The sequence below is a fragment of the Pantherophis guttatus genome, chromosome 2 (genome assembly GCF_059756535.1).
Source record: "Pantherophis guttatus breed Tessera chromosome 2, ASM5975653v1, whole genome shotgun sequence".
NCBI lineage: Eukaryota > Metazoa > Chordata > Lepidosauria > Squamata > Colubridae > Pantherophis > Pantherophis guttatus.
Window position 1 is genome coordinate 214,927,179 of NC_142064.1, and position 13,035 is coordinate 214,940,213.

The 13,035-nt window shown below is 35.3% G+C and overlaps 1 protein-coding gene across 18 annotated transcripts in view; it reads left to right on the forward strand.

Moving 5' to 3' along the window:
• ATP2B2 (ATPase plasma membrane Ca2+ transporting 2) overlaps positions 1 to 13,035 on the forward strand; it is a 364,247-nt gene that overhangs the window by 312,480 nt on the left and 38,732 nt on the right. For all 18 annotated transcript variants that reach the window (XM_087887774.1, XM_034438425.3, XM_034438436.3 and 15 more), the window contains 4 exons: positions 4,630 to 4,871; positions 5,409 to 5,643; positions 9,586 to 9,765; positions 10,913 to 11,000. In XM_087887774.1, the coding sequence (XP_087743900.1) occupies positions 4,630 to 4,871; positions 5,409 to 5,643; positions 9,586 to 9,765; positions 10,913 to 11,000 (745 nt within the window). The remainder of the gene's footprint in view (positions 1 to 4,629; positions 4,872 to 5,408; positions 5,644 to 9,585; positions 9,766 to 10,912; positions 11,001 to 13,035) is intronic.

Here is a 13,035-nt window from a genome sequence, read left to right on the forward strand (position 1 = left end):
GAAATCATATTATAAAATGAATAGACCTGAATTATCAAACATTTTGCAAAATAGTTTTCTGACATGAATAGAATACAGAATGGCAGACTGAGTCTTATAATAATGACATAAATCATTAAGCAAGTAAACTAGAAATTAGCCGCATTGTCTTGTAATGTCCAGAGACTGAGATAATGTCAAAAGAATAATTGTTTTCATTATCATTTAATTACTTTAATCCTTTGTTTTGAAAATTAAGAAAAGAGTCTAAGAGTCTCTTAAGAGTTATGAAGGCACTTGTCCTCCCATGACTTCTCTCTGGATTGTTATTGCATTTTCTTTACAGAGGACTTGCTGTGAAGAATATTTCTAAAGTACTATTACTGCAGGATACAAGGGGCTTTATGTGTGGTCAGGTACAATTCTAGATGATAGCAGTGAGCCCTAAATGCTGAAGACCACAATATAGATAGGCTATTGCCTTCTCCTGTATAACCCTGCTTGTATATTGAGAGTATCTTTGAAGATGCTCTCATAAGTACCAAATCCAGGAAGAAGGCCTGTTCATGGCTGCATCTGATGCTGAACATTGCTGGTTCAGTACCTTATTTTAACATTCCAAATATTTTTATAGGAGTTGGTGTATGTATTTAAGTGTGTTTTCCTGCTATCTTGTATTCATATTTTTGCATTTATATGACATTAAGGGTGAATGGCTTGTAACTTTAAAGAGGATAAAGGGAATGTAAAACTTTTAGTTTAGTTTAGTTTAGTTTAGTGTCATTGCACCTTGAACAATGAAATTAAATGCCATGTTCAGTGTACATTATAATAAAAAATAAAACACATCTTTCACATTCTATACAATTGAATTGAAAACCAATATTGCATTAATATTACATGTACAGCAGAATTCAATATAATTACTGCCCTGGGATAGAAGCTGTTTTTCAGCCTATTTGTCTTTGTTTTTATTATCCTGTACCGTCTCCTAGATGGTAATAGTTCAAAAAAAGGGTGCCCAGGATGAGATGGATCTTTAAAAATGTTTTGAACTTTCTTAAGGCAGCGGGAGCTTAAATCTCTTCCAAAGAGGGGAGAGGACAAGCAATGATCCTCTGGGCAATGATGTTAACCCTCTGGAGCGCTGTCCTATCTGCCACTGCGCAACTGGCAAACCATACACACAGAGGTGTGTTTCAGCAGGTTCTGAACAGTTCTGCATAACTGGTAGCAGAAATTTTGAGTAGTTCAGAGAACTGGTAGTAAAAATTCTGACTGGCTCCATCCCCATCTATTCTTTGCCTTCCAAGTCCCAGCTGATCGGGAGGAAATGGGGATTTTGCACTAACCTTCCCCTGAAGTGGGGTGGGAATGGAGATTTTACAGTATCCATCCCCTGCCATGCCCACCAAGCCATGCCCACCAAGCCACACCCACAGAACGGTAGTAAAAAAATTTGACACCCACCACTGCATACACAGGAGCAGTAAGTTAAAATACTCTCTATGGTGCAGCAGTAGAAAGTCACCAGCAGTTTTTCATTCATGAAAACACCCAGAAACTTAAAACTGGCCACTTGCTCCATTCGGTTTCGGTTAAGGACCAAGTTATTATCTCCATACCATGAAAGCAACCAGTCCACCTCATCTCGATAGGCAGACTCATCCCTCCTGGAGATGAGTTCCACCACTGTTGTATCATCTGCAAATTTGGTACTAGTATTACTAGCGTGAGTGGGAATGCAGTCATGCACAATATTACTTTAACTAATAATCTGCTCCAGATTGACAGCAGTAATTTCTACTGCATGGAAATTGGTTTGGCAGGTAGATACAGTAGGAAAAAATGTATACTATCCTGTTTTCCCCAAAATAAGACATCCCCTCTTAATAAGCCCAATTGGGCTTTTGAGCGCATGGCAATAAGGTTTCAGGGTTCAAAAAAATAAAAGACAGGATCTTATTTTCAGGGAAACACGGTATCATCTAAATGTATAATTAGTGTCATGTTTATCAATGTCATGTTTTTCTGTGAAACATATACATTGAGATTGCTCATCTGTGGGAGTGTCCTTCATTTAAACCACAAATCTCTTTCAAATGGATAAAAATTGGGGACCTCTTACTGAGATTAGTTTGGATTGGTGGGAGAGGATGAGAAGAAGTGTATGTACATAAGCTTCTCCTGGATATTGGAACCACCAATAGAGTTTATTTTATGCTTTCATTAGGAAAAGATATGTATATATATGATCAATTATGGATAAGACAATGTACATTTACAATATGTGTATAAGAAATAAAAATTAAAAACTTTAAAAAAAAGAATTCCCAGACATGAGGCAAAAGTGAAGTACTTCTTCAGAACTTTTACACATCCCTTATAGGATGACACTTAGATCATTAGTGGAAGTGAAACAGAAAGGTTGAACTGCCAGCATCTTGAGCTACATTTCTCAATATGACTTGTAATTCAGAGCGTTGCGGAATCCTAAGTATGCTTACCTGGAAGTAAGCTCCTAAAGCATGCATCTGATCAAATGTATCCAGCCTGCCCAACCCTTTAACCCCCTCCCCAATTTTATATTGCAACCTTTATATTGCAATTTTTTAAGTACTTTCAGTTACTAGAAGCCTTTTAGTTTACCTTTGGCTGATAGAATTGACTATCAGTCCAGAAGACTAAACATTCTACAATAAATGTATTGATTACAAAAATTTCTCAAGTACTTCTTACATTCCTGAAAGCAGGAAAATCACACCATGACTTTAGATGGCAGTATTCTTCTGTCAAATGACTTCACTTCTACAATGCTTTCCTAAACTGAGAATTATTTATTTTTATTTTATTCATATGCTAGACTTATATTTGATTTTTTGCCTTCAGGAGTTCCAAGTAATAATATGCACAGTGCTCCCCTTTTTTATTTCCTGGCAAGAGCCATTAGAACTAGGTCTCCCATCCAAACATTGGGTCCAAACATTATACTACATCAACTTTGGCAGTTGAAATCTGACAAATCTGGAGAGCTTAATTTGGATTAAGCTTGCTGTGATGGTCACAATGCTTCCATATCATTATTACATCCACTTTCCAGATTGAAAATGGTGAATGACTGGCTAGTGAAATGAAATGAATGAAATGAATGAAAACTAGTGTTCAGATGAACTACAGAACCAATTGTTTTCTTTCTGTTTATAAATATTAATCATTGCTTTGCAGCAAAGCAAGTTTTAAGCTCCTTTGCAGTTACATATGGTTATACATAACCCTGTTTTCAAACTAGCTTTAAAGTAGTATTTTGGAATCATTTTTTAAAAATTCTATTTTAATTTTATTTTTTTGTGTAGGAACAAAGGGTGGAATAGAAATACACTGCTTAAAAAAATAAAGGGAACACAAGCAGAAGACATCCGAGATCTGAATGAATGTAATAGCCTTATTAAATACTTTGTTTGTTACATACAGTAGTTTTGTATTCCCTTTAGTTGTTTGAGCAGTGTATAAACTACTGTATGTAAAGAACAAAGTATTTAATAAGGCTATTTCATTCATTCAGATCTCGAATGTCTTTTGCTTGTGTTATTTTTTTGAGCAGTATATTTTAAATGAATAGTTTTGCTTTGTTTTTAAATGCGATGGACAGACCATTTACTTTAGTCTCCAAATTAAAAGTTACCTTAATTTTATGCAGTTTAAATCTGAACTTTTCATTGCTGTGATATGGAAAGCAACCAAACAAGCTGTATATTCTACTTTGTTTCACTTTGAAAAAGAAAAAGAATCTGAGAGCAATGTGGAATAGAAACACTCTTAAAGCACCAGAATCTCTTTGTAATGCTCTAATATACTTTTCAGGCTTCTGCAGCTGTTTTTCTTTCAAAAAATAGATCTTGATTTAGGACTATTTACCATTGAAAGTTACGATGGCAATGAAAAAAGTGACTTTTTAAAAAAAATTGATTTATATGCCACCCTTCTCCAGAGACTCAGGGCGGCTTACAATGCGTTAAGCAATAGCCTTCATACTTTTGTATATTTTATACAAAGTCAGCTTATTGCCCCCACAATCTGGGTCCTCATTTTACCTACCTTAGAAAGGATGGAAGGCTGAGTCAACCTTGAGCCTGGTGAGATTTGAACTTGCAGTAATTGCAGGCAGCTGGTGTTAATAACAGTGCTTTAGTCTGCTGCGCCACCAGGACTTACACCTGGTCCTTGCACTTGTGACTGTCTAAATATCCCCATGGTCACATGGTCAAAATTTTGGTGTTTGGCAACTGGCAGGTATTTACCACAGCTGCAGCTTCCTGGAATCACATGCTTAGCATTTACAACCTGCCCTAGGGGATTTCCACAAGCAACGTCAATGGGGGAAACCACATGATTCGCTTAATGACAGAAGTTCTAGTCCCAATTCTGGTCATTTATTTATTTATTTATTTTTTATTAAATTTGTATACTGTCCTTCTGCTGGACTCAGGGCAGTCCACAGCCAAAATAAAAAACATCCCAATACAAAAGATAAGCTGAGGGCTATCTAAAAACGATAATAATAGGGAAGAACTACATGTCATCACAGGTGAGATCAAGTGAGGATGCTAAATGACAAACCCTGAAGTCCATTTTTTTTCTCTCTCTCCTTAGCCACCAGAAAAGGAAGGTGGTCTACCTCGTCAGGTTGGCAACAAGACAGAATGTGGATTGCTTGGATTTGTGGTGGATCTAAAGCAGGATTATCAACTTGTTCGGAATCAAATGCCTGAAGAGAAACTCTACAAAGTTTACACATTTAACTCTGTGAGAAAGTCAATGAGCACTGTCATTAAAATGCCAGATGACAGCTTCCGAATGTATAGCAAAGGGGCTTCTGAAATTGTCCTAAAGAAGTATGTGCACGGTATTTGTTTTGAACCCTTTTTCATTAATTCTATATGGAGGTGTTCCTAGTTGCTTTGTGAATATAAATATACTACTGCCACAGACAGTCAATCAGATAGATGTATCCCTAAGGAAACTCCAAATCTCCATAAAAACAATGGGACATTCTTTTATGTAAAATTTGTAAGACATTTTTTCTTTTAGTGTATCATCATTTACTGGACAATTCTGAGTAAAATATGTATGAAGTGTTACCGATATGTTTTCTTTATTATAAGTACTTGCTTTGGGCAGAATTCGGACTAATACATAAAGGGAGACGGTAAAGAGATCTTTTGACATAGTCTCTTTGTTTGAAAAAACTTTATTTTGTTAATTGGAATTTCATCACTCATTATTTGAGGCAGGTATGATCCAAGTTGCCGCTGCTATTTTTTTTAAAAAAAAAAATATTCTAAATGCCATAATCTCGTTCATCCATCTCAATTGTTGAATCTTATTTCTTTGCGGTTGTGATCCAGTCATTTGTTTTCCTTTCTTTCCAGATGTTCTAAGATTCTTAATGCTGCAGGAGAGATTCGCATTTTTAGACCTCGTGATAGAGATGAGATGGTTAAGAAAGTGATTGAGCCCATGGCCTGTGATGGATTGAGAACCATCTGTGTAGCTTTTCGAGACTTTCCCAGTGATCCTGAACCAGAATGGGACAATGAAAATGATATTTTAACTGATCTTACCTGCATTTGTGTGGTTGGCATAGAAGATCCTGTAAGACCAGAGGTAAAAATACTCCAAAACAAAACAAAAAGTCCAAGAAGCTCAGAGGGTTCACCCACCCACTCCCCTCTGTGGGTAGTAAAATAAAAAAATCAGGTCTTTTTAAAAATGCCAACTTTTCAATATTTCCAAACATAATGCAACATAAAAACAATATGAATATGTGAACTCCTTTAGAATTCTCATTTGACTATAAGAATTTGAACTATTTTGCTAATACTCACTTTATTTATTTAAAGTGTGTGCTATTCCCCCCCTTCCATTTAAGAAGACAACTATTATGCTAACCTGCATGCTTAGTGAATTTGCGATTGATGAAAGGAAGACGGTAGAAACATTTGTTTACTTGGGCTCCAGAATAAAGATGGACAGGGTGCTGGAAATTCATTCTAGAGAGGAAAACAATAACAGACCTAGACCAGATTGTGAAGTGGAAGGGCTTTTTGAAGAACAATAAAGATCAGAATAGTTAAAGAAGTAGACTTCTGGTGGTCCCGGAAGTCTGTAAACGCTAAACACAGAGAAAGTGAAAGAGAAATGTAGATGCTTCGGAACAGTGGCCATGAAAAGTGCCAAGGATTGCAAGAAGAACCAGTCCTTCCTTGACTACAGAAAGACTTGATTGCTCTCTTGAGGTGATGTGCAGCAAGCAGAATCTCGCATAATTTTGGTATGTGATGCAAGCAGGCAATGAACAAGAACAAAGTAGAACTAGAAAAAGAAAGGCAATGAATAGATGCAATCAAAGAAATGGAAAGCCTTTACAGGTTGAAATGGCAAGCTTTCATTTATAGAATGCCCCAGAATCAGATGTGACTTTGTGACACTTAACTAGTTAACTAGCATTGATTTCAGCCATTCTCATTCATTTTGATAGAAAAGTCCTTTCACCATTCGGTTTGAAAGGTTTGGGGTGGGATGGGGTGAAGCAGCTTATGCAATGGCTGGGGGACGTGTGTGACAGTCTTGCAGGGGCGTTATGTCACGTCGGCATCATGTGATGTATTGGGACTATTTTCTCCTTCGCTAAACCGCGCGTGGGCGTGGCTAGCATGTGACACATCCAGCCCATGGGCCAGGAGTTTGACAGCTCTGTGTTATTCAATAATTTCTTCAGTAACATGCAAGTAAAGATAACTCTTCAGGTAGGAAACTAGCAACAGTCCCCCCCTCTCTATTTCTAGAAAGACAAGTTTTAAAACACCAGAATAAATGGTATAGTGATTCTGACTGGGAACTATAACTTTTCTTTGCAAGGGATAAAAATTTTACAGAACTGGAATATTTTACTTACTCATGGAGGACCGCTTTAACTATTTATTTATTTTTGCTTTCACAATCATATTCTTTTGAAAAGAGTATTATAATCATAGTTTATTTCCTTTTTAAGAGAAAATCTGAGATGGCAATAATGACCTACTGATATGGAGAGTTTTTAGCAGTTCACACATCTCTGATTTAGGTCCACTATTTCTCAGCATTTTAAGTATGGGCCACAATACAGTAGAACAAGTAGGTTAGAATAGCTCATATAATGGCTTTATTTTGACAAAAGTGATACCTCAACATTTATTTTACCGGGGTCCATCTTGTGTTAAAGATAATTTGAGTGCTTTTTTCATGTGCTACTGTGTTACAAATCCCAGATAAAATTTCCAAATATATATTGGGGGAAAAATGTATGAAATTTACCCTGAAGATTTCAACTTGAAGATACAAAGATTAAGCCTCCTGAGAAAGCCATCTTCACTCCTAAAATGTTAGATCCTGGACTAGCTATTTCCCCTATGGTTGGAATTTGCAAAATCGACAATCCTGTTTGCATTTGTGTTAGAAAGTTGTGATGCAGTTAATATCAAATCAGTTCAAATGTATTGTTCTGCAAATTTGTTCAAAGATTCATTTATTCGTTTATTTTATATTTCACATTTTATTAATTTGTGGGTTTTCCATAGGTTGTAATGTCTATATTGCTCTCTTTCTTATGAACTAATCAGTAGTTATAACTGAATTAAGAGACATGCTTAGTTATTAGCACTTCTACCAACAGCTGGATGCCTGGAGGGAAAGGAAGGCAACCATGTAGTGAGAGAAAAAGCAATTACAGTCATTACATAGTAATAATGGGGAGTTCTGAATGTGGATATAAAATACATGAAGATAAAACAGATTTTACTGATTGCCCCGTGGCTGATGGAGGAATTGCTCAATTCAATAGACAGTAGAAAAATTGAGATAATTGATTTACAAAGTAGAGGAACAGTTCTTAAATCATCCCTATAGTGGGTTACTTTCTAAACAAATCCTGGAATTCAAGTCATATCCTAGTAGTAAGCACAGCATAGTGTAGTCTCATTTCTCTGTTGGACTCATTGAGATAAGGATCGGAAGTTGTTCCTGGGCCTCAGGTGCTCTCTGAGCTACTTTTTTTTTTTGTGTGTAGCTCTTCTCACTACCTGGATAACCTTGCTCGATCACAGAAAGCTAAGAAGGCCTATTTAAGACTGGATGGAAAGCCACCAGATAATTCCAAACCCAAACAAGCAAAAAAAATAAAATAAAAAAATCCTAGAGGAAAACAATGAAAACCCATTCCATAGAGTTCTTAACAAATTGCCAGAAGATCTTTGTGACTTGAGGATACTTTATTTGTATGCACCATAGCATGACAATTATTTTTTAACCATTATAAAACAAGGAATATGCAAAAATGTGATGTGAACTTTACATGAGATTAACACTATAAAATAAAAATCCCACAACTCTAACTCTTCTCTCATTGCCATGCCCACTGCAACTCTTAATCTCTTAAAAATATGAAACATTTATTTTGCTGTGTGTTGTAGTGGTTCTTCAATGTTACATTCAACTTGGATGAGAAAGCTAAATAATTTGATGCCTGTTATAATGCTATGTTAAACTGTAATTAATATTTATAGAACATTTTTTCCTTTCACTTTTCTACTCTCAATATTCTAAGCTTTTCAACAATAGATTGTTAATAGTTTTTAAACATTTTATAGAAACATTAATATATGGAAACAACAGAATGAATTAATATTCATAACACATAATAAAAAGGGGGGGGGTAAAGGCAAAAGAAACAAGAAAAGAAAAGAAATGTAGAACTTGGAGATCAAGAGCAGCCAACCCTGCTCTGTATAAACATGAACATCCTACTCATTGATTCAAACAAGCTTATCACCATGGCAGTGCACAGTTGTGGTGTATGAGAAATGTGATCCTTCAGTGGCAGTTGTTTTCCACTTCCACAAATGGTAGGTGCTTTTCACAGGTAAAACAATTGGAGCACATTGTTATTTTATGCCAAAGAAATAGCAGAAAGGATTTGTGCCATTTGTGTTGATATTTGCTTACTTAACCCATGTCTTCTTTCTAGTATTATGATTTTCCTCTGCTTCTAGTATTTTTCCCCCCCAAATTAAATTCTTTTAAAATTCTGTTTTGAACTATGAGCAGGATCTTAATATGATTTTCATCTTCTTTCAAAAGTAAAATATATCCATTCCTCATTAGCAATCAGTTTGTTTCTAAGAACATAAAAAAATAAGCCTATAAACTAGTAATTTGAGTACATGGCATTCTGCAAACTCTTCAGAATGTCTCTTTGCCATATATGTTTTTCTTAGGGACTGTATAGTCTTACAACTCCAAAAGGCCCATGATGTCTCTCTTCTTTGCACCAAAGACAAATTCCTTTTGTGTCCAATCACACTTGGTCAATAAAGAATTCTATTCTATTCTATTCTATTCTATTCTATTCTATTCTATTCTATTCTATTCTATTCTATTCTATTCTATTCTATTCTATATTTCAATATTTTAAAATACTTCATTCCAAAGTACGGTTCTGATGAGTTATTATTATGCTATATACTGCTTTTCTGTTCCATCTTCTTCCATTCCATGTCACTGTTTGATTAGGTCCCAGAAGCCATAAGAAAGTGCCAGCGAGCTGGAATTACAGTCCGCATGGTTACCGGAGATAACATCAATACAGCTCGTGCCATTGCCGTAAAATGTGGAATTATTCACCCTGGTGAAGATTTCCTCTGTATTGAAGGAAAGGATTTTAATCGAAGGATTCGAAATGAGAAGGGAGATGTAAGTCATGTGCAGAAGAGCATATATTTTGTCCAATTGTTAAAGAACTGGAAAGAGAAAGCAGTTTTTGTATTTATTGTGTTGACTCCCATTTTTTTTTTAGTTTTCTGTGCAAGAGATATAATTAAAAATGGCAATACTGTAATATTAAATGCTGAGAGAAATTGTCAAGAGTAATTCAAACCCTTGCATACATTTCAGTTTTCATTACTGCTCATTTATGCATCAAAATGTGCTACTGTTTGAAAAAGCTCCATGCCCTGTTTTATCTATTCCTTTTAATAAGTGACTTGCATTTTCCTGGAAACAACATCTGAATTGATAAATACTAGTTTTCACCATTTCTCAAAAGCAGGATTGAAGCAATCCTTTTTAAAGAGATTATGTAATGTGAAGTTGTTGTTGCATTTTGAGCTTGTTTATTTGCTTGCAAATGTTTTCTTACAGAACTAGGTAACATTATTAGTGGAAACTCAGCTAGGTCCCTTATACTGATGATACTATCTAGCTGGGTAATGATATGTCTGCGAGCAAACAACCAAGTTCGGAGAACACCAATGATTCCACACTTCAACCCTGAGCTATTGTGTCCTATTGGAGTTTATTTAATCCACGGTTTACCAGCTGGAAGAGTGAAAAAGCAAAGAAAATTTGCAAAATCAAGTTATTCTTTTTGCATACATTCAAGCTGAAAGGCACCTTTATTAATATTTTTTATATATCATAACTAAAAAACACAGGTCAGCCTCCCTCTCCTTCTGTTCCTCCCTCCCTCCATAAAATTTTTGATTATTCATAATAGGACTGATTCCACTACGATATGACAGAAATCTATTCTATATTTAATGACAAGTGTCTTTGTAAGTTTAGAAAATTCCTATTTCATTTATTTAAAAAAAAACTGATGCAGAAACTATGTAGAAAAATAATCTGGTATTCATCAGAATATTTAGAACAAGATGTTAAAAGCAGCACAATATTAAAAAATAATCCAACAATATTATTCAGACAATAATCGATGGCATATTAATTTGAATGGAGAATGGATTTTTTTTCATTCTTAAAAGTGATATTTTTTAAAATGACACTGAAATGCATTGAAGTCTAACAAATGCATTCTTTTTGTTACCCTTTTTACTACTTTCAGATAGAGCAGGAACGCATTGATAAGATATGGCCAAAACTTCGTGTCCTTGCTCGTTCATCACCCACAGATAAACATACCTTGGTAAAAGGTAAGACTGTGCTTTGGATGTATCTCTACATATTTGTTATTCTGTGATGACTTTTGTAGAAACTTAAACAGTTTGCTTCCTTTACACAATTTCCTGAACATAGTCATAATCCACATAGCTCCAAGAAATTAGGTGTAACAACTTTTTGATGATAAAGAGTATTTATTGTGGCACTTGCCTTTTAGAATGAAGTTTTAAAATCCATGTAACTCTCTTCCTGATGATATTATGGAAAGCCTGGCTATTCTCTTACGTCCCTGGGTAGGTGGATGGAGCCCCTGTGAGATGTGTTTGCTGGACTGCCATCTTGGGAGGTTTTTTGTTCTTTTTTACTTCATTTTATTCATTTTGTTTCTGACTCATCATATTGATATTTTGATCCTTCTTTATATTGTTTCTGATTCATTATATTGCACATTATTGTTGTTACATTGTTAGCTTCCCAAAGCCTTTTAGATTTGGGCAGCCTCTACATTGAATAAATTAAATTAAATTACACTCATCCCAAATGTATACTTTGATTTTCACACATATTTCTTAATGCATGCTATATTTTTTCAACTACTCCAACCAAGAGTAATAATTGCCAGCAAAATCTAGATGTGCAAAATCAGTCTATCCTTTGTGAAATGCCCATATTTTAAGGTAAAAGGGTTCAACAGGCTTTGCATTTGTATATCGTTTTGCATATTTCCCATGTCAGAGTCATACGTTTTGCTGTCTTTCACCGTAGGAGCTGGCCATTTTATTATTCATGCTAGTCTTTAAAACGTATACTGTTATTGCTCTCCAATTTAGTAATAATTATGCCTTTGGTACTGATCATAAGAAGTAGAGCATGTGGCCTTCTCACTTCATTGTCCAACTCTAAAAAGGATCAAACTATCTTTTCTTTAAATAATGCATACAAAGCCACACATGTGTACATTCACAACAGTCAATTTAACATTTGATTTATTTGATGTCAGAAATCCTGCTAAAATGTTTATGCTGTTAGCATCTTGCAGAATTAAGCTCTCAAAATTCATTTTACCTCAGTCTTCATTAAAAGATGAACCCCCCCTTTCCAATTACTCATCCACTTAATATACAAAAGGACAAAAATGAACTCTTTTGTGGAGGAAATGCAGTTAGCAGGGTTGAGCGATGGTAAAAAAATGAATCTAAACGAGATGGGTTGCAGAGCATAAGATTACGGCATAAATAAAACAGACCTGAATGTCTTATATAACTTCAGTTTAAAACAGTGGTGAAAGCACTCAGCAAACAGCAGAGCCGACAGGAAAAGAGAGGAATAATGCCTATAATGGAAGAAGAGTGCTTTTGGCTTGGGAACATCTTTCATTTTTTTTTAATGAATTTCATTTAAAGTTACACAGAATTAGTTGAGACATTTAGTTTTGACCATATGCATGTTCTTCTGCTTGAAGAATTAATCGGACTCCCACTTTTTTTTTCTTACTCAACTATCTGGTGTATATCCATATTTCACACCTATCTTATGCGTCTTGAAAATTATAATCTATCAACAACACTCTGTGGATGAAGAGCATAATTTATTGGCATTATTTGGGGGGTCTTCCTATCCATGGTTTTTTACTTCAGCTTGAGTCCAGTCCACTATTACAGCTATATATCTAATGACTGGAATTTCCCAGGTGTTCATTGCCTTGATGATATTCCTGCCACTGAGTTTGGACGATAAGATCTTCACTCTTCTGATGTATTCACTACTAACTTTCTTCTTGACTTCAGTGTGCTTGATGTTGTAGCCTGAAGATTGCCTAAATATTTGTGGTGATCTTCTTCATCCAGTAAAACAACTTGATGTTTTTATTACTTCTCTGACCAGATTGTTGGGGCCATATGCTTACTCTGTAAACTGTTTAGAGAGAGCTGTAAAGCACTATGAAGTGGTATGTAAGTCTAAGTGCTATCCCCTATTGAAGATAAGGATGGCACGTTTGTCCTGCCCAAACTCCATTGTAATATCTTGACTGTGTATATAGACAGTCGTGAAAACAGTGATTCTATT